Source organism: Podarcis vaucheri (genome assembly GCF_965113315.1).
Source record: "Podarcis vaucheri genome assembly, chromosome: 10".
Lineage (NCBI taxonomy): Eukaryota > Metazoa > Chordata > Lepidosauria > Squamata > Lacertidae > Podarcis > Podarcis vaucheri.
In genome coordinates this window covers 30765531-30788740 of record NC_138748.1, presented here as the reverse complement: position 1 = coordinate 30788740, position 23210 = coordinate 30765531, and the positions used below count along the sequence as shown (strand labels likewise).

Sequence of the window (23210 nt, the reverse complement as noted above, 5' to 3'; positions counted from 1 at the left end):
AGCATTGGACCATCTACTGTATTTCAAATAAATTAGTTTAAACCTGCATATAAAAATATTTACTTTCATTAAGATGCAGAAGCTAAAGAACAGACTACAGATTTCAGGAGATGTTGGTTTTCATCTCAAGTCATCAGTGACAGGCTCTGTGGAAGGCAGAGACCCACACTTTAGTAGACAATATTAAGCAAACACAGAAATTTGCATCTCAAATATTTACAGCTGATTATTATTTACTAACTGCAATGCATCTTCTCTCATTGTGGTTTTCTTATTATGGTTCTTATTATTATTTGGAGCTGGCTGCATGACTGCTTTTTCACTTTCAAAAGAGACTGCTTGACTGAGCCCGAGGGCTTGGTATCCTATGCTGTGCAGTATCCAGTTAGATGGCTAAAAAGGACAAGTCATCCTGGGTTTTTTGGAAAGCTAGTAAACAACAGAGGGCACCTGAAGTGTTCAGCAATTAAAAAGTTTCTAACAGTGGTAGGAATAAATCCACAAGAGATATACAACTTAAAGTTTAATTGGGTAGAGATCATTTTGATCATCTAGCTGCTACTTCAGATTTCAACCTCTCAAAGGTAAAAATAAAACAAACGGTTCCCTTTTCACCTTGGCACGCCCCAGTTAATTCCCGTCTTTCCACTGTGGAAGTTACAAGGATGACAGAGACAAATGATGTCTAGTCACATCCTATATTACTATAACCTTTATCATTAATTCAGCTCTGGTCACTTGACAATAAACCAAGGTGTCACACTCAGACTTCCTCAAGCCAGTACCCGCCAGATGTGTTGAACTAACTGAATCAGTTAAGTAGTCTAACTGAATGAGCTTTATGATTTGGTTCAACATTGACTCAGTTAAGAGAACTGAAGCTTAAATATGGTTTAAGAACCCCTGGATGGTTAAGTCCACTCAAAGGCAACTATGGGGTTGCAACGCTCATCTCGCTTTCAGGCCGAGGGAGTTGGCGTTTGTCCACAGACAGCTTTCTGGATCATGTGGTCAGCATGACTAAACCGCTTCTGGCATCACGGAACACCGTGATGCGTGCCAGAGCACATGGAAATGCCTTTTACCTTCCCGCCACAGTGGTACCTATTTATCTACTTGCACTGGTGTGCTTTTGACCTGCTAGGTTGGCAGACAGAAAATATGGTTTAAAATAGGTTAAAATGGGTTTGTAAACAATGATCTCCACCAACTATGGTGTGATATCATAGAATCATAGAATCATAGAGTTGGAAGAGACCACAAGGGCCATCGAGTCCAACCCCCTGCCAAGCAGGAAACAACATATCACAATTACAGCTGTCTTTCATCACCCCAGAGGCTGCTGAATGTTGATGATGGAATGTTGAGCAATGAAAGACGAAAGCATCTAAGCAGCTATGGTTTGCCTAATCATTTGAAAGCTCAAGTCAAAGTTCTAAACTATGGTCAGAACAATCCAGGGTTTAGTGTCTGAACGGAGCTATTATGTCACATATTAGAGGAGGAGTACTGGAAAAAGAAGACTCAATAAAGCTATTCAGTGTAACTGGCAAATCAACTTACAAAGGGTGAACTGATAAGTTTATTTACTGGCATAATGCCCATTGAGAATGCAGCTTTGAAAACTGCCTGGTATATGGATTAATTTTATCCAGGAGCATGTTCGCTAGATAAGTATGTAGGCAGTGCAGCCTTTCAAGGCAAAAGAAAACTAACAGCATTGGTGTTATCTGCGAAACTTTATCATGGTTTAATTCATCTCAGGTACTTTGATCCTTGCACCACAAAAATAACTTTTATATAAGAAATCCTGACTATTATTGTTTGATTTTTCTCCCATTTCAGGACATTGCTATTGTTACAAATGCATGTTATTTAGAGTGAAGAAAGGCTTTCAAACTAGACTGATAAATAATATGGAAGGATTAAATTCTTTTGGATTTGGATTTTCACTCAGCTGTATCCAAATGTGAAAAGGAGACTCTTTGTCCATTTTTATATCCAGCTAATTTAAAGCACTTCCTGAGCATCCTTTGAAGATAGCATCCTTATTTTTTTTGTAGTGTTGTTAACATTTGGCTCGCAGTTCAAATATTTCCATCACTTAAAAGCTTCCTCACAGTTTCTACAAATATTTGGAAGGACGAATTACAATGCGGTCTATAATACTAATTTGGATCAAAAGCTAATTTAGCCTTTACCGCAAGCTACGGCCAGAAGAAGATCAAATATATATATAACACACATAAACACAACAGGTATTATATAGCTTCCCAACCCACTGTTCACTTGTATAATCTGTAACAGGGATTTGTGAAAGGTGTTGCTTTCCTTGACAATCTTTAGCGTGCATCTAAACACCACCAGTTTCTCTGAATAGGGTGATAGTGCAAGGGCCATGTGGTTCAATAGGAGAGAGCATGTTCTGCATTCAGTAGGTCCCATATCAAATGCCAGAATAATAAAGACATGTGATTTATTATATCTAGAGAGATAATATAAGCACTAACACAAAACAATGGCCAGGAAACAGCTAAAACTCATCAGAAATGCCTTCGGATACAGCTGCAATTACAGTTGGGCAGGTCACTGTATGGCTAAGTTAGTGGTATGAACATCTATGAACTTCAGGAGCACCCAACTTTAACCAGGATGATAGGATCCTTGTGGTGGTGTGCTATATATACATGTTAAACTATTTCTCTAAAAAATCATAAATTGGCAACATCTTTAGTTAGCGTCTCGGGTAGCAGGGTTGAGAACTTGTAGGCCTGCTGCCAGCCAGAGTAGACAACAATGGGAGAGATGAATGAACTGTCTGACTTCGGACAAACACCTCCACAACTTCTCTGACTCCTTAATAAGCCCATTTGAAAACTGCCCTCATAATTTCCCCATAGAATAGATTGTTCAAGTTAATTGTGCTGACTATGTAGCAAGATACTCTGCTGCATAAAATCTGCTGCCCATTAATTATGACTAATGATATTTGTATTTTGAGAAAGATGAGATTCCCTGTTTGTGTTCAATATACCATTTATAATATTGTAAACTAATACCATAAGTAGTACTACTTGGCAAAAGCCTATCTAAACACAAGCATCTTTCTTTCTTTCTTTCTTTCTTTCTTTCTTTCTTTCTTTCTTTCTTTAACAAGCATACCCTCTGGCAGTTAAGGATGCCTTAGTAATTTTTCCTGTTTTCCCCCCTTAACCAATTTTCTGTTCTAGAATCACATCATTGAAGGCACTGTAAGGCACAATTTTTCCCATAATGTTAAGGGACATAAAACATATAGCTATACTATGCTATATAGCTTCACATACTTGCATAGTATAATGTGTTAGTTATAGCAACAATAAACAGTTTTGTGTATTAAAAGAAATATGGAGGAAAAGCGAATACAATGACTTCACAACTGACACTTTCATATTTTCCACAATATCCAAAATGAATTGTGCATCTCCTTATCTACTTCATGGTGGGATGCTAAAGATGGTGACATTTTGTGCACCTGTGAAGTCTGAAGTATCAACATATTCAATTTTGAGCATTACAGAAAATGAGAAGGGGTCTTGAATTTCCTGAAACCCTAACCCTTGTGTAGCTGAATACCCAAGACCACTCTATCACATTATGCTAAAATATGGTTTAATATGATGGGCACTGACTGGAAGAAGCTTAGAGAGCTTTGGGTTCACATCTTTCCCTTCTCCATTTGTCCTGCATGACCACAAAGTGGGCTTCAGTGGTTTCTACTTTTGTAGAAAAAGAAAATCGGTGTTATGGTTTAACAAATTCAAGGTAGTTTAACAAATTCATAACTCATGGTTTGAAGCTGGCTTGTGTTGAAACTGACCAGTGTTTGTGGTTTATGGGTTTATGATCCACAGTTCAACACAACAAGCTAATATTAGGGAAAAGTAAAAGCTGCTGATGTCTTCCTGCTGTCTGCAGGAGAAGAGGGAAGGAAGAACATGTGAACCTGAGGCTCACCTGGGATCATCCTAACTTTTATTCATCACATTAAGCCATGGTTCAGTGTGACATGTGAACACACCCTGTGTCTACGTTTATATGAAAAACAAGAGGGTTCCACTACAGCAAACTGTAAACTGTATTATATTCTTATTGCATATTTACTTAATTATTTTGCTAATTAGCTAAACAGATGGGTCACAATCCAGCACAGAAGTTATGCATACTTAAGACCACTGAATCAATTGGCTTAAGTATGCTTAATTATATGCTCTGGTGTGCTGAGTGAATTCAAGCACATTTTCATACAAAAACAAACAAACATAAGAATACTTACATAACAAATGAAAAGATAACTAAACCATCAACTATGTTATGGAAGTATTTGGAGAGTGGTTGTAAATTTGTAATTCTGACAATCCAGAGAATTGCCAATTTACAGGGAAACAGAATCAAACAATTCTATCATTTCATATATATAAAAATACCCCATCTGGGCCATTTTAATATATTTAGTTTTGCACTAATAATTAATATTACCCCAAGCAAGATTTTAAGCAACACCAGGCATTCAAGGGCATTTTTTTTCAGCTCCAGTACAGTATTCTTAACAAAGAAAATAAAAATGCATCCATCTATCCTTTTCAATTACAGTTGCCAATCCTAGAGCCAAACAAAAACATCTAGAAATTACAGAAAATAAGTATTCCGTTCAACGTCCTTAACCCCCACCCCCACCCCTTTTTTTTGTATAGATATGAGTCTAAATCATTTGAATTTTTCCTTAATAAAGGTAAACTTTATGTAACTCACACAGGGTCCCTCCCTAGGCAAAACTATAACATCTAGAAACCAACCCTACTGACAGAAGTTTGATAATATATGTAAATGTATCCACTGTAAATCAGGGCACGTATTTGTTTAGTAAATCTTCATGAAAGCACGTATCCGTAGGCAGTTACAGTATACTAGTGGGATGTGATATATTTACTTATAATATGAAACAAAATTCCTAAAAATAGAAAGCCAACAGCTTATCAAGTACTTGGAAAGACACTTTAAAATGTGCTAGGATACAGAAGTGTTTTGATAAACTAAAAAAGAAATACATTGATGACTTGGGTGGATGTTTCCAGGGGATGCTTGGAGAGTGTTCTACAGTCCTGTTGAACCTTCAGTGTGGGGTTCATCAGACTTGGGTTTGATTTTATCCCCTGGGATGTTTAACATCTACATGAAACCACCGAGTGGGGTTGTTCGGAGTACGTTGTCATCAAAATGCTGGTGACACACAGCTCAACTTCCCCTTTACATATGCAGGTGAGGCAGTGGATGTGCTGGACCATTGTCTTGCCAAAATAATGGACTTGAGGAAAGCCAACAAACTGAAGCTCAGTGCAGATAAGACTGGGGCACTGTTAGTGGGTGGTTCCCTAGATTGGATGGATGAGAGGTTGCCTGCTATTGATGAGATTACACTGACTTTGAAGGAGTGGGTATGTAGCTTGGGGGTCCTTTGCTGTCGCTTGAGGCTCAGGTAGTCTCAGTGATGCAGTGTGCCCAACAGCACCGGCTGCCAATTCGAACTGCTGCTTTTGACCTATAAAGTCTTAAAATGGTTCAGGGCTGCAATACCTCAAGGAAGGCCTCTCTCTATATGACCCTGAGAGACCCTTCTAGGTGTGCCTCCTCCATGAGAGGTCCGGAGGATAGCAACACGAGAGCAGGCCTTTTCTGCAGTGGCTCCCCATTTGTGGGATGCTCACCTATACATCTTTAGGCACCAGGCAACAGTGTTCCTCTTCAACCAAGCCCTGGGCTAATTAACATTCTATGTCCTTTTAAATGTGTTGAGGGAGTATTGGTTTGTTTTGTTCTGTTTCTTATTTTTATGATGTATTTTGTGTTTTTATTTTGTATTTTTATTTTTATTTTTATTGTATTTTTATTTGTATTTTTAGTTTGAACCACTCTGACATCTTTGGGTGAAGGGTGGTATACAAATTTAATGAACAAAAATTAAAATAAATGTGCAAACTCAATCAAGTTTTGTCATTATTACTATGCTTAGCACTGAACTTTTGCCTTTCTATGGACTGGGCTTTACAGTCAGGATTATTATTTCCCCCTCAATATTTGACTATCAGAAGTCACTACAGAAGAATGGTGGTGGTAAATTGACAAAAAAAAATATTATTGGCAACTTTACAAGAAAGGTTACTCTCCTAAATCAAGCAAGAGAACTCATAACAGAGCAGGGTAATAGAATTTTAAGGTCAGATACTTTCAGATGATAAAATTAGTCATATTTGAATTTAGGCATTTGCCCAATCTAGAAACAAATAAAGCATTCCCAAGAGATTATAGACACTCCATGTAAAACAACAATGTATGTTTTCAGTCATGTGTCAAATAGCAGAATATAAACCTCAGCTTACACTTTCTCAAAGTACTTCATCCATATTGTGTTTGAATTTATTCAATCCTCCTAAATGGATACTGAATCTAGCTAGACAAATATAATCTAACCCGAGATAATTAAATAAAATGTCAATGCATCTCTATGCAAATTGTGAGAACCTAGCTCAGCAGAATACTCTAGATATCCCATAAAAGCACCCTGCAGTTCAATACTGTATTACTTTAAGTGTAACCTTATCCAGTAGCTGTCTCAAGAATCTGTGAAATCTTTGTCCTGAGTCCATAACCCAAATTGAGCCCTGAAATGTCGACAACATTTCCAGGAAGGGAAAATCAAATAAGCAGCCAAATTAACCTACAATCTACTCTGTCTTGTAGGATGAATGTACAAGCATGATGACATCACTGGTGGCTGAAACTAGGACAAGACTACTGAATAAGAACAGGACCTATAAAGACTTGAAAAATTCATACATTTCAAAATTTCAAACATTTCTAACTTTATTCACACAGCATCCCCACAGAATTTTTGGAGCTCCTCTGCAAAGGTGTTGTCATCCATGAGGATCAACTCCTGAGCTATTGGGCCCTAGAGCTCCTGCCTTCTCCCCACCTTTTGAAAACTTGAAAGAAAATACTTTGCGTAAATAGCGGCTGGTCGCACTACAAAATGCACCACCTTAATTTGTGCAGAGCAGTCCATCTATTGGTCAGTGTCATGGGCCTGTGTCCCAACTTCTCTATGAACTTCTTATCATGTATGTTCCTCAGGATCTTCAGCAGTCTGCGCCCCTTCTGAATGCAAATTTACTTGTGCATAATGGCAGGTTCCCAGGAGAAACACACACCAAATTCCTTCTAGGGACCTGTATATCTGTCAAAACTGGAAAACTCTCTAGCCTCTCATAACTTCTCTTACCTCGCCTTTGACAGTAAGATCTTAAGTGGATTGTAACAATGTGGTTGTCATTCATGTTTTGTATATACTATCTAAAAGAACTGATGAGAAAAAGGGGGATAAGAGAGAAGATATTTGTAATTTCTAACATTCGTAAGCTCATTGTTGCATTGTTTGCTGCAGCTCCCTGCATGCCTTCTCTTGGCTCCATGGAAGAATATAGCTTCTTTATGATACTCAGGGTGAATCCCAGCTGACTACATCAACAGAATCAAAACGCTTGGCATTGAAAGCACAGCAATTGATTGGTGGGCGCGTCAATGCTTTCAAGGATTAAGCTATTACACAGGCATATGGAACTGTGATGCTGAAAGGAATTCAGCTGATGAGAAAGCACACAAACAAGGAACACAACCTTATGTGTATCTGATAGAAGAGATGTTGGTGCTCTCTGTAATGAAGTGGTTGACTCTCTTGTTGAGTTCTTGAATAAACGTTTTGAAGTTGATTCTGATCTGCTGCTCAAAGGGAAGCCTTTCGAAACCTTCAGTAAACCAGGAGGAAGTTTACAAGGTGCTATTTGCAAAACTTGATCTGACCGAACTTTCATTAGAGTAGGGGAGATTCCCTACTCTAGGAGTAGAAGTGATGTTCACAGATGATGACACATTTGTTTCACTTTCTTGCATTATCTGATCCACACAGAAATGTCACAGTGCTCACTATCCTTCTTCTGGCAGCTAAGCTTCACAGCGCTGTTGCTGAGCATCTCACCTACACAAATGTCACCTTGAAGTCCATCAACGGAAACAAACTCTCAGTTGATTCAGAAACTGAACATCTGCATCACAATATGCCACCACTCATCGAATGGAATTCCAGGGCATCAGTGCTTCTGTAGATTAAAATATGTGTGCAGAGGGCCAAAAATATGGCCACAGCAAGACAGCAGTTGTGCTTTAAGGAATTTTCTTCAGAGGCTTGCAAGCATAACAACTCAAAACACTCAGTCCCAGGTGTTGACAGTCTGATCAGCATGAAACAAATAAATTGAAACATACTCAGCACAATGTGAAAGGAGGTACCATGGCACAACTGTGTAATATTCAGTTTTGTGCTTGCTTTGTGCTGGTATGTAACAGCTGCATACTTACATACACTGTTAAAACAGAGTTCAATAAATGCCAAAGTCCATAAATGGCTTGACTAGTCAAGTAGTTAGAGCCATAATATACTATTTATATAAGCTTATGAAGATTTCAAATGAACCAGTATTCATCTTCATTTTCTATTTATTTTTATCTTTTCTCATCTATCTATTTTTTAAAGAAACTACATAGCTCCTTATTAAATCTCATATGCCCAACTGCACAAAAACTTATTTCACACTGCCAACAATTTTTTGGCACTGCACAAAATGTGTCTGGTTCGACGTTATAACTTAATAACTACTCCAGGGTTTATTCTAAGAGGTTTTATGTTATTCTTGTCACTGGCTCATAATTCTTACTTTCACATAATGTGCTCAACAAAGATTTGCAGAGCTCGGGGGGGGGGGAAGAAGTCTGAAAATAGTAGGATAGAGTTTGCCAACTTTTTGGACCCATGGGCACATTTGCCTGCTCCACAGTTGCACATGCACAGCCATGCAAACATGTGTACGCATGTACAAAAGGCTTCCTTCAAGCCTAAGTTCCATTTGGGGAGAAGAGGACAGGACCTGGCAGGAACCAAGGAAGGCTTCTGAGGGAGCATGTGCAGGTGAGTACCATGGGGGAAGAAAACATTTATTTATTTATTTATTTATTTGTTTATTTATTTATTTATTTATTTATGAAAGAAGAGGCTATTAAAAGTGAGTTAATGACAAAAACAACTCATAAACAATGGAGTGCCTGATTCATAGCTTCAGTCTCTTATGTCACTACATTAGAAAATCTGTAGTCTGCGCTTAACTTCAGTATAATAATTTGAGAAACATATTTACTGCATGTTTTCATTCATTTTCACGTAAGTTCTAGAAAATTCTCTCTTCCCGCCCCCCATCTACTAAGTCCTAGTTTAAGAACACCAAATAAGCTGGGGGGGGGGGTTAAAGTCAGTTCATTCTATCATTATACAGTAATCTTCAGAAAATGTATGTATGAATCTCAAAAAGAGCTTAATATTCCCCAATTACCTATTTCTCTTAAGTGAAATGGACGAACTATCTATCTGCTTTATTTTTTTACCTCACCTAAATCATTTCTGGGTCGAGATTTCATGAATTTCAATACATATCACATGGATATATTTCATCCATGGATAATTTCAGTATGCACGATTCAATTAACAGAACATTATTTATTTATTTTGAAACATTATTTATGCACCACTAAAACAGGCACACACAGTATGTTTGAACACACTGGTTGCACTCACACAGCCCCAGGCACAAGCAGAGTAAACAGATCAGGAAGTCTGGCTTCTCTATGTGTCTGTACTTCAGAACACAGTTTGTTGCTGCTTCTTAACAAACCACAATCAAGAGACAACCTTAAGCCGTGGTTAATTGCTGATGTGCTGATTGTTTATCCCATTCGCACTAGGGGAAGAGTGAAGTAGGAGTGACCTAGCAGCATCCAACACCATGCTGCTCTTTCACAATAAATCACGATAAGCCAGAAAGTCTGGCTTATCATTACAAGCAAACCCTATCTCAGTAAAGCTCATGGCAATTTCTTCCACATAAATATTTACAGAAATAACTAGTTGCCATTTTAGATTGTTTATCTTAACCCTGCATTTAGAGCAACAATGGTTTTTTTAAGAAATGCAAAGCACACCTCACACTGGAGAATTCCAGAGTTTTATTTGTCTGCTATTAATTTTAGTGAATTCTCATATATGGTTTTGACTGACAAATATAAGTGTCCGTTGGACAAGTGGAGAACACAATTTGCACACTTACAATGACTGACAGCAGGTGTGTGAACTGCCACATAAATCTCATGTGCAGTTACTTTAAACATGTCCAGTTTATGGAGGCAAACAAACAAACTATGTAAACTTTTAAGTTACAGCTGCATTCCTCCAAGGACTACAAAAAAGACCAAGAACACACAAAGGATCTGTTGACAAGTGCAGTGTTTGCAAGGTGAGAGAATTTAAAGTAAGTGCACAATGACAGGTAGAAATATCCCAAGATGCTCTGCAACAACCTGAAATAACCAGAACAAATATACCAAACATAAATAGATACTGGTGGTAGTTATTCATAGCAAGTTAACAGGACTAAAGTACTCTGGTCACTAGGACATACCAACTTTCAGGGGGTTCTGGAAGTATAGAAGAGGAAGAGGAAGAGGAAGAGGAAGAGGAAGAGGAAGAGGAAGAGGAAGAGGAAGAAGAAGAAGAAGAAGAAGAAGAAGAAGAAGAAGAAGAAATAGTAGTAGTGGGATTTTTCTCATATGCGTACAAAATATTTACATTAGTATTAGTGTACTGCTTTGCCAGAGGTAGGGAACCTGTTCATCTCCAGATATTGCTGGATGACAGCTATAATTCCTGACCACTGGACCATGTTGGCTGGGGCTAATGGGAGATGGGAGTCGCACAGCAACTGCAGGAACACAGGTTCCCCATCTCTGTTATATAACTACTGATATATTTGGGCTTAATTAACAGTACTTCTTTCTCCACTTATTTCTTAATAAACAGTGGCTTATTGCCAGAGGATCCAGGAATGCTTTACAGAGAGTCTTGCAAATAAACAGTGTGGATGGTTTAGAATCAGGAGTGGTTAAATATCCATTTCAAAGGCAGCATTTTCTATGTGGAAAAATGGGAAGGCCTCTGTTTTTCTTTGCTCAGGCACAAACCAGACAGAAACAGCAGTAGTTTTATCTTCACTGTAATTACTGTGCCAGCAGTACAAAAGTAAAGTACTTTACTGAAATAAATGTGGAAATAAACTTCAAAAGTGTGGGTATAAACCCCATTGCTACTTCTCGTGTTATTTATTCAGCAAAACAGGAGTATTACAGCAAGAAGTGCTGACTGCACATAACTATCACTGAAAGATGTCAGTCTGTCAAGCTACTCCCACAAACAATCATTATTGCTATCTTCAGATTTGTTGAATTCCCATCCCTCTACACCAGGCATGGCCAAACTTTGCCCTCCAGATGTTTTGGGACTACTACAACTACCATCATCCCTAACTAACAGGACCAGTGGTCAGGGATGATGGGAATTGTAGTTCCAAAACATCTAGACGGCCAAGTTTGGCCATGCCTGCTCTACATCCTGGAGAAGGTCTTCAGATACCCAGCTCTAAGGGTCATATAGGGGTTCAAAAGTTAAATCCAGAACTTTGAATTGTACCTAGAAACAAAAAGGAATCCAATGATTTTTATTTTTAAACTAAGGATGTGTCTACTGATTGACCATCCTTAGTTAATCATCTACTTCTGCTTCATTGACTATGCAAAAGCCTTTGACTGTGTCGACCACAGCAAACTATGGCAAGTTCTTAAAGAAATGGGAGTGCCTGATCACCTCATCTGTCTCCTGAGAAATCTCTATGTGGGACAAGAAGCTACAGTTAGAACTGGATATGGAACAACTGATTGGTTCAAAATTGGGAAAGGAGTACGGCAAGGCTGTATATAGTCCCCCTGCTTATTTAACTTATATGCAGAATTCATCATGCGAAAGGCTGGGCTGGATGAATCCCAAGCCGGAATTAAGGTCGCCGGAAGAAATATCAACAACCTCAGATATGCAGATGACACAACCTTGATGGCAGAAAGTGAGGAGGAATTAAAGAACCTTTTAATGAGGGTGAAAGAGGAGAGCGCAAAATATGGTCTGAAGCTCAACATGAAAAAAACGAAGATCATGGCCACTGGTCACCTCCTGGCAAATAGAAGGGGAAGAAATGGAGGCAGTGAGAGATTTTACTTTCTTGGGCTCCATGATCACTGCAGATGGTGACAGCAGTCACAAAATTAAAAGACGCCTGCTCCTTGGGAGAAAGGCAATGGTAAACCTAGACAGCATCTTAAAAAGCAGAGACATCACCTTGCCAACAAAGGTCCGTATAGTTAAAGCCATGGTCTTCCCAGTAGTGATGTATGGAAGTGAGAGCTGGACCATAAAGAAGGCTGATCGCCGAAGAATTGATGCTTTTGAGTTATGGTGCTGGAGGAGACTCTTGAGAGTACCATGGATTGCAAGAAGATCAAACCTATCCATTTTTAAGGAATTCAGCCCTGAGTGCGCACTGGAAGGACAGATCGTGAAGCTGAGGCTCCAATACTTTGGCCACCTCATGAGAAGAGAAGACTCCCTGGAAAGAGGGAAAGATGGAGGGCACAAGGAGAAGGGGACGACAGAGGACTAGATGGTTGGACAGTGTTCTACAAGCTACAAACATGAGTCTGACCAAACTGCGGGAGGCAGTGGAAGACAGGAGTGCCTGGCGTGCTCTGGTCCATGGGGTCACGAAGAGTCGGACACGACTAAACGACTAAACAACAACAACAACAGTTAATCATCTAGCTGCAGGTTTCCTGAACCAGCTGTAGTTTCCAAGGTATGGTGCCCTCTAGGTGTTTTGGATTACTACTCTCATCAGCCCCATCTGGCACAGCTGTCTTGGTAGGGTTTGATGGAAGTTGCAGTCCAAACATCTGGACAATACCAGATTGGCAAAGGCATCAGTACTCTAACCTAGATGTTATCTGGGCACAAAGAACTGTGACTAGAGAGAAGTAAGAGCTGGTGCACCAGACTCATATAAGAAACAGTAAAAGTGTTTTCAGCTACAGATGCCACCTCAACATAAAAAAATAAGGGCCAGAGCTAAGTGCCAAGCTGATCCATTAGAAAGAATAAAACTGCAACCAGAATGGGAGAAAATAACACTTCCCTGATTAGACAAACCAGCTACCAACAGCACCATCTATTAAATATAATGTGGTCTGTAAGTTAGCTTGTGTACTATCCATCATGTCTATTACCCCAAACCACCCAGATTTTATGTAGGGGCGGACCGTATAGACCATTTATTGTCTATTATAAGTGGCATTTTGCCGGGGGTAGTAAAAGCAACTGACATAGCCGCTATAGAGTATCTACATCAAGATGATTGCTCGGTACGAGCATTGATTACTTTTTCAGATCATAATTTGGCCAGTTTTATGTTCAGAGCTAAAAACCTATTTAAAAAAGAAAGAATAGTCCTATTAAGAACATTTGAGAACAGAGCACCCTTAACCTCTCTGATGGGGACCAAGAGCATAGGAATGGAAGTTCACAAAAGGAAAAAAACCAACCATCAAATCCACCAAAATAGAAAGCATAAGTTTCAGCAGGATCAGCTCCATCAAACAGTACCAAATGAAAAAAAGGAAGCCCCACATCCAACCGATGCCTGGCCTCTCACGTGTGATAGTGAGGACTCCGCTTGGGAGGAAGAACTCTCGCTGATAAAGCGTTTCTGGTCACTGCATTCTCCAACCCAAACTGAGATCTTGAAAAGACTTGATATACTTCGAAGCAGACTAGCAAAAAAGGATGACCAAAGTGAGACAATGAAGGACCCTTATGTGCAGCCCATATCTCCCAAGTGTCTAGTGGATAAGAAGACAGTGGGAGGTACCTTTAAATGTGTAGACGTGGAATTACAATCTGAGCCCCCTGTGATGTATAATAAAGTAAAACCAAATCAATGTGTGAAATCTCAAAGCTCCTGGCATAGCTACCTTAAACTGTCTCCGAATGAATTAGCCTCCCCCCCTAATCCAAAACCTAGCCCCAAATCACCAAGAAGAGAGGATCACTACACTCTCTCTAAGCAGTCATCCTCGAAAAGAGCCAACGGGTGTGTTTTTTTAGACACCAAAGAACTGCTGGACGTGGTGGTGACATAGATCCAGCTCTTCGAAGGGCCCGGGGCCTAAAAGTGCTGTCTTGGAATATCGCGGGTTGGCACGCCAAGAAAAATAACCAACAATTTTTGTGCTACCTCAAGCAATTTGACATCATCTTCTTTCAGGAGACATGGCAGAATGATCCCATATTTCTCAATGGATATAACTGCCACTACCTGCCTGCCTCTCCATCTCTAAAGGGCGGCAGATCTAGTGGCGGCCTAGCTTGCTTCATTTCCACGGAGCTGGCGCACTCTCTAACAGCCCTACCCAGCTGCAATTCCTTAGCAACAGCCGCTTTACTTAGCCTCAAGAGAACTACTCTTCTGCTGGTCAATGTCTATATTCCCCCAGGCCAAAAAAACCCTGTTGCCAAGGCTTTATGGGCTGAACTAGAGGCGTTTTTAGAACCTCTTGAATCTACTTACCCGTCTGCCCTGACTATTGTGTGTGGAGATTTCAACGCTCGTATAGGAACAGATGACAACAGTCTATACACTCATTCCAACCTATTTATGGACCCTGAAGAACAGACGGATATTGGTGCGACACGACTGTCCAAAGATAGCAGAAGCAATTATTCAGGTCTCTGCTTAGTGCAGGCTGCCAGACGGAGGGAACTGCTGATATTAAACGGCAACATAGAGGGGGATCGCCCCGGGGAATATACCCATTTTTCCAAAGCAGGGGGAAGCGTCATAGATTATATTCTAATCTCAAGATTTGCCTACAGCTTTGTGAGGAAGTTCCAAGTAGGCCACAACACACTGAGTGACCACCTACCTCTAACTCTAGAGCTTGCAGGTCGGCCTTTTGACTATTCTATTGCCGAGCCACAATATATACCTTCTGCAAACTTGGGTATAATTGCTCCCAAAAGACTCAAATGGTCCCCAATACTGAATGAAAATCTAACCCACCTCCTTCAGTCAGCAGAGTTAAAGCTTATTCGATCCGCTATTGTGACAGGCAATTCAGTAGACGTGATCATGGAACGCTTTAAATTACTTTTGGAAAGTCTGAAATCCCACTTAACAACAGCGATACACAGCTCCGCCACAAAGAGGGCAAAGGACGGAGCTAGCTGGTTTGACCTGGAGTGCAGGCAAACAAGGAGACAAACGAGAACAGCCTACCAGAGATATAGGAAATTAGGGACTGCCACCCTACTTAATGCTTATATTTATGTGAGACGGTCCTACAAACAATTATTAAGGAGAAAGAAATTGGAAGCTGAACGAGCCGCATGGCAAAGCTTGGTTAAGGCATCGCACGAGAGAGATACTACTTGCTTTTGGCGAATCATATCTGGTCTATTGGACCAGGAGCGCACCAATTCCATCTGCACAGTGGAACCAATGCAGTGGTTGCGTCATTTTCAATCCTTGTTCCATGACCAGGAAGTCCAACATTACAAACTACGCATCCAATTGGAGGACCTACCTCATTGGCCACCAGTAACTGTAAAGGAAGTTGAGAACCTAATCGCACAATTAAAGAACAATAAGGCCCCAGGGAACGATTATATCCCTGCTGAACTTCTGAAGTCTAACAGTGGCTGGTGGGCCCCCCTGTTGGCATCTCTATTTTCCTGGATTGACTCAACGGGCCTACTTCCAGATGGCTGGACAGAGGCAATAGTTATTCCAATCTACAAAAAAGGACCTAGGCCAGACCCGGCGAGCTATAGACCAATCAGCCTTCTGCCCATACCCAGCAAACTATATGCCAAACATCTTTATATTAAGCTAACCAGCTGGCTGGAAACTGAAGCTATTTTAGCAGAAGAGCAGGCGGGTTTCAGGCAAGGCAGATCCACCATAGACCACTGCTTCACCCTAGCCTACCTAATTGACAAATATGCCAAAAAAATCCCGTGGGGTGCTATACGCAGCCTTTATCGATCTAAAGGCTGCCTTCGATTCAATTCCACGTGCAAGACTCTGGGATAAATTGAGCGCATCAAGTATAGACAAAAGACTATTATTTTTGATTAGCTGTTTATATAAAGACACGGTGCTGTATGTAAGAACTTCGTTAAATGGCCATCTTATAGGACCAGTTCCTGTCAGCAAGGGGGTCAAGCAAGGTTGCATCCTGGCCCCAGTTCTATTCAACTTTTACATCAATGATATGGTTAACTGCTTGTCATCTCCGGACTTCCATGCCCCCAAACTGGCTGACAAATCAATATCCGTGCTTTTGTATGCTGATGATGCGATACTTCTATCTCGAACAAGAATAGGCTTAAATAGGCTCATAGGTGAATTTTCAGCATACTGTAGGAGAGAGCAACTGGTAATAAACTATCAGAAAACCAAAATCATGGTTTTTGGAAGGAAATGCAGACAGTATAGCTGGAGGATGGACAACCAGACAATCGAACAGGTCAAAGCCTTTAAATATCTGGGTATCGTCTTCCAGTCGACCGGGTCCTGGGATGTCCATCAAAAATATGCCAAAGAAAAAGCAGCTCAAAGCATTAAGATGCTGTCGCGCTTCTTTTACACGAAGGGGGGCAGATATATCCCAGCAGCCTTTGAAGTCTTTCAGGCAAAACCTCTGGCGCAGTTACTGTATGGGGCACAAATATGGACGGGGAACCACTGCTCAAGTCTTGAAACTGTTCAGTCTAAATTCCTAAGGCAGATATTCGGTGTCCCCTCCTGTGTCCCAAACGCAGCTTTACGCCTCGAGGCCTGCCTCCCATCTGTAGAAACTCAGAGCTGGCAAAGAACACTCAACTATTGGCTTCGCCTTAATCTAAATCCACCCGGTCTACTGCCTCTAGTAATGCAAGACCCTCATAAAAGCATGTGGTTCAAAACTGTGCATCAAAAACTCCTTACATGCGGTCTGCATTCGCAATCCCTACTATCAATGGGCCTTAGTAAAGCAAAGAGCCTAATAGGCCAGCGCCTGAAAGACATTGAACGGCAAAACAACCTGGCCATTCTAAAGAAAATGTGTCCATGGTATACTTACTTTCCCCCTGCCCACTTTGACCTCCCAGCTTCATATTTGTCTAAACTAACCATCCCAAAATACAGACGTGCCTTTACATTGGCTAGATGGGATGTTCTTCCCTCTGCCGTACTCGAAGGTCGTTACCAAAAGACTCCATTTGAAAAACGACTCTGCCCATGCAGAGATGGTAACACGGAAACAGTGTCCCACGTCCTTCTATCCTGCCCCCTTTATAAAGACCTAAGGAATGAGATTATTACTCCACTCATTCTCCCCAACCCCGGCCATCCACAAGACATTATACTGTTCTTTCTCTTATCTGATACGGACAGTCAGACAACAGAGAAGGTCGCAAGGTACATCGAGAGAGCTGTGAAATTAAGGGCCACCATCTGAGTGACAGACGTGTTCACCTGACGGACCTTCTTTTGTTCGTTTTTATCCCCTCTTTATGTTTATTTTATTTTATTTTTAATTCTTGTATAGCTGTGGCCTGTTGGCTTTGCTAATAAAGTTCTGATTCTGATTCCATCATGTCTAGAAAATACATTGAAATAAGAGACCACACTTTATTGAAAGATATATAGAAAATTACATTTTCAAGATTACCCACTCTTTATCTACTACCATGTTCAGACTACTTAAGTGAACAACTCTTTTCTTTTTGCCCATTAAGAAAGATACTGTGTTTTCCTTTTACCTTCTTGAGATCAAAAGCTTATTTTGCAAAGACTCCCCCACCCCATAGGTCAATGACTTGCATCATATTTTCATGACAAAGACTTATGCAGGACAAATTGCAGACAGGAATGAAAAGGCAAAGCAGTAAGCTGGAGTTAGTCCAATCTTATGTTAGCTACTTTGACTTTAATGGAGTACTACATGCAACAAAACAATTAAGAGAGGGGGGAAAGAAATACAATTTCAGACTTATTAAAAATGCATAAAGTGCCCACTTGGAACAGTATAAATTAATGTATCTCCTGCCACACCATTAGTTGCAAGGCTAAGAATGATGCTACTCAGCAGGCTAGTGCTTTAATGAAGAAGCACCTGAATTCCAGGGAGGAACACCTGTGGTTGGAAATCAGAAAACACTTGCGATCAAAAAGAGAGCAGCTGAGTAATGTGTTTTCTGGATCTCAGTCCCATGTGTTTCTAAAGAGGGTACATATAATAACACAGTTTGAAATATTCCAGCGTACGAGAGTAGAGTACTAACAGAACAAAGGAAGAGAGCATATACTTTTAGGTATATGCAAAGTAAGGTTAGAGTCATTCACTTCAATAAGCAGAGTTACAGGAAAGTATTTATCATGATTAAGGAGGGGGGGGTTATATAGAAGAGGCGCCAACGAAACATAGCTCAAATGGAAGGGAAACCCATTATTCTGAGCATGTGAACAAACATATATACATGCTTTCTTTCTCTGAACAACTAAGTGTAATGTTCCTGATTGGTCCATACCATTTGATTGTTGTTTAAGACAAGACTACAGGTAGACCACCCAGCTCATTCAACTTTTTAGAAAATGAATGTACTACTCACTGGCTTGGATAGTAAGATAAGTAAACTCAAGGAAGTTCACAAAAGCAAAGTTTCCTGTCTTCCCTCCTACATCCAACTCTGCCCCCAGAAAAACTCTCTGGAGGATCAGGGACCCTCCTAAGAAATATGGGAGAGTATAAAGGGGAGAACCCTACAAAATGAGGCCAAGATCCACCCAATTTTAGGCAATTAACCTCGCATATCCCATCCCACATTGTTCAGACCTGACTCTTGACCCGCCAGAGGTGTGGCTATGGTGGGGAATGGGGAAAATTTATTTCCTTAAGTTAACTTATGTTAGGATCTAAGCCATTATTTTTAGCCTTCCATACTCTGATCTTTCAGTTCCTCTCGACAAGCTTACCTAATTTTGGCAGGGAATAGGGCACTTTGAAGTAGTCTTCATAAAACTCAACTAGTCTCCGAGTAATGTTTAGAGCATAATCCCCAGATCCTCTTCTGATGGCATCAGGTCTTGCATACAATCGGATCTGATTGGGAAAACAAAACAAATGAAATGACTGGTCATTATGTTTTCTGCCATTTTACATGGATTACAAAGTGAAAAGGTCCAAATCTGTTAGGTCTCTCTGTCTCCCTCTGCCCTCCCCTCCCTCCAAATCCCAATATGAGCAGCATAGATGGCTTTACTGAAATAACAAACTTGCACAATTAAAAATAACAAAGCTGAAAGTGCCACCAATCCAAAACTGTAGCTGTATATGGTGCCAAATACACAGATTTTAATACATCTTGCATCAAATATGAATATTCAATGCAATTGCTTACATGTGTTTTCCAGAGATATGATGGCACAGTGGATTAGTGTAATGGCTCTTTGCCTACTTTAAATGTAGAGGTGGCTCAGTAGGAAAGGAGTTCATGGCAAGTTAAAGGCACTTTCCATCAAACCCTGAACACATTAGCAGGCTGTGTAGGTAATATAATAATTCACCCACCCTTTCTTATACTGGCACTGATGAGCAAAATAAGCCCTCAGAAATAACCATTTATAAGCTTATTCGTGTACACAAACAATTAGTATTCCTGAAGCCCATCCATGACTGCTCCAGGCCAGTATCTCTATTTTCAAAATGCAGTAAGTATATTAAAGCTGTTCATACTTCTTACACAATGTAGATGCTGAAGCTGCGTTCAGCATAAAACATTTCAGCTGTCTTCCTGTATGAATCACCAAAATGAAACAGCCATTTCTTCATCTAGTGGGTGTGGGTTGCAGCTTTCATTGCTTCTGTAGGCTGTTCCTGTCAGCCAAAGTTTTTTAAAGTGCCTCACAGAGCATATAGAATTTGTCAGCCTATAAGCTAATGCACCTCAAACACTGCTGCTATTCACCCCAAAGCAGGGCTATATGCAATCAGCGGCTCAGTTCCCATGTCACTTGAAGCCTCAGTTAAGAATAACCATGGTTTAAAGAAGAACATGTGGAATGCTCAGGGTCAAAGCTATGTCCACTTTGTGCTTAGAGTTTGGCTTAGAGTTGTGTCTGAACCCAGGTTCATGATTTCTCTCTCTCTCTCCAAACAATCCATGAGCCGTAACCAAGGTTTGTTCTTGGTGTAGTACTCATGGTTTGTTTGATTTAACACTGAGCCAAACCATGGAATAGCTCTTAATAGTGGCAATGGTGATTTTTCTCCCAGCATGCCACATGCTTACCTTTAAACCATGGTTATTGTGTAAACAAGGCCAATATGCAAACCATTAATGTGGTTGACTGCCATTCTGGTCTGTTGCACACTCTGCTCCCTAAAAATCTACACCAATGGGGATCAGTCTTGAAAAGAGTGCACCACAAAGCAAATCCAAAGTTATGAAGTTGTACCACTTGACAGGGACAGCCAACTTCCAAGAGACTGCAATCTACTCACATAATTAAAAACTGGCAGTGATCTACCCCTATTGAGGTCAAATTTGTTTCTTCAGGGGTTCAGGTAAAAGTTGTTGAGCTTTGACCTGAATCCCATGGGGGGGGAGAGCATGGGAAAGGAATAAATGAAAAAAAGTATCTCACCAAGAGATCACTAATGAAACAGTCAGCCTAGCAGTGAGAGCTCCTTCTTCCATTCTAGCGATCTAGAGGGTGGGGTGAGGGGGCGGGGGTTGATGGAGGAGCCAGCAATTGACCGCGATCCACCAAAACCTCCTGGGGACTGACCAGTAGATCGCGACTGACCTGTTGGACATCCCTGCTATGCATGCAGCCCTTTCTTCTTCAAAGCACAGTTCTCTACAAAGGCTCCCAGAGTTTAAATGGCTTACACCCATGTAAGTGGCTATAGGCCCACAGTCTATAGAGGCAAACCCATACAATGTGCATGCCTGAGTAAACATCAAAGGAAGGCCCACAGACTCTCCTGCTGTGACTTGTGGCACCTATGGTTTACAACACAATACAATGTTATAGTTAGATCTTCCCTAAAGCAGAGGTCAGTTATGTGCAGAATTGTGTGAAAAAACTGGAGAAAAACTGTTGGTGAATAGCGGTCTTGCCACACTACCCCCTGTGCCTGCTACTGTCTTGCATGTTCTCTTCTGACTTCAAGAAGTCAACAGCATCCATTGTGAGACAATGGAATGATATTTAATATGGCTGCCTCCAGTTCCAATCAGTTCAGCTGGCCTCGGTGCCAAAATATTAAAACACCACAATCAGCATCACAGCTACAGAAGTAACACGGATGCTTGGGATCTTGATGGCTCTCTCACATATTATGCTTTCGCCACTCAAAGATTATGTTTAGACTGCTATAAAGAAAGTTGGTGAGGCATCCATTCTTGGAATAAGTAATAAGTTCTAGAAGACAGAAAGAGGTCTTCTCAGCAAGATTTTAGAATCTTTGATAAAAACGAAGTCTCAAAAGCTACCTCTCACATAAGCAATGGGGGAAATGTGCTGGTCAGTGTTTCCTCACTCCTTACTGTACAGACCAGATGTGCTCAATGTGGAAGCCTCCCAGATGTTGGATGCCCACTCCCATCAGCCCTAGTCAGTACCGCTTAATGGTCAAGAATTATGTAAACTGCAGTCCAACACCATCTGGTGAGCAGCACATTGTTTCCCCCTGTTCCACACCATGACTAATATCTGACTTGCATCCATTCACATGCAGATGAGTGTCATGGCAGGATCATAATCCACATTGCTTTTGGTAAATGGGAAGTGGGGAGACAGAATAATTTCCCCAAAGCTTTTCTTGGGAGTTATGAAATTGTACTTTCCAACAAAAACAAAAACACAGGTCATGGTTAATCTTCACATTTATACCGCAGAATCTTAGTAGAGTACCTAATTATTGCCTTTTTCTGAGGAAATGTAAAATAGAAAAAACAATTAAGCTAATGATTCATGTAGTACAATTGAGTTTTACTCTCTGGCGAGCCCTTTTTCTACTTTTCAACACTTGAAGCAATGCAGTATATACATGAATTCCATGATCGTATCCACTTTCTTTAGAAAACATTAACCCCCCCCCATGTTGTTGGCATCAGTTTGTCTCAAGAGACAATGGAAGAAGAGTGTGTCTTTGGGGGTAAGGACACTTTTCCATAAGTGTTGTAGTGAATACAGTTCAATGCATGAGTTTAACACTTATTTCATTTGTGACACCAACATTCTTGACTGAAAATCACTATAATCCCTGAGCAGTAGGTCCAGATTAGCTACTTGCAAATGGGAAGGCTCCTTATGTTCAGACAAGGAACAGAGATCCAGCAGAGACTACCTGCTTAAGGAAGTGTGAAGATGGTCTTCATCAACTTAGCATTTCCCCTACACACACACACACACACAGCTCATGCTGCTATGGAGTTCCTCCCAACCACTGGAGCAACTTTTCAGGAGGCAAAGGAATCCATGAAGATCACACCCCTTCTTCCAGTAGAAGCAAAGCTCTGCTGAGCTTAACTCTAGATGCACCCCACTGCATGGAGAAACTTGTCCCTAGACAATTGCCACAACATTGTTCTGTTCTGGTCAATCTATCTGTATCCTTGTACCTTCTTTGTCCATTTCACAATTTCAGTGCTGCGGTTTCCCAGTGACCTATCTGTTCAATAATATTTTCCCCTCTTACTTGCCCATTCCACAAATCCCACAAATTTGAAAGGAATATACTATTGTAGTCTTTTTAAAAGTTTTTGCAACTTGTCAATGCTCACAGGCTGTTTTTAAGAGAGAGAGAAATCCAACGGCTGATTCATGCATTGTTTTTTATGTAGCAAAGTCATCACAAGAGAATTTTAAATGTTCTGTTCATGAAGAGAATATTTCTTGTGAATGTGGTCTTACAAGATGACAGCTAGTATTTATCATGTATGAGTAAAAGCCTGAGAACTAACACGTTGCTAAATATGGCAAATACTAGGTGTCACTACAGGGAGAACATTGACAAGAAATATTCACCATGTGGGACATGTGAGGTAAAAGTCATATTGTGATGACTTTATCACATTAAAT

At 40.5% G+C, this 23210-nt stretch overlaps 1 protein-coding gene across 1 annotated transcript in view; it reads right to left on the bottom strand.

Moving 5' to 3' along the window:
• Positions 1-23210, bottom strand: part of TRHDE (thyrotropin releasing hormone degrading enzyme) — a 203028-nt gene that overhangs the window by 131392 nt on the left and 48426 nt on the right. Inside the window, exon 3 of the mRNA XM_082241082.1 lies at positions 19095-19221. Within this exon, the coding sequence (XP_082097208.1) occupies positions 19095-19221 (127 nt within the window). The remainder of the gene's footprint in view (positions 1-19094; positions 19222-23210) is intronic.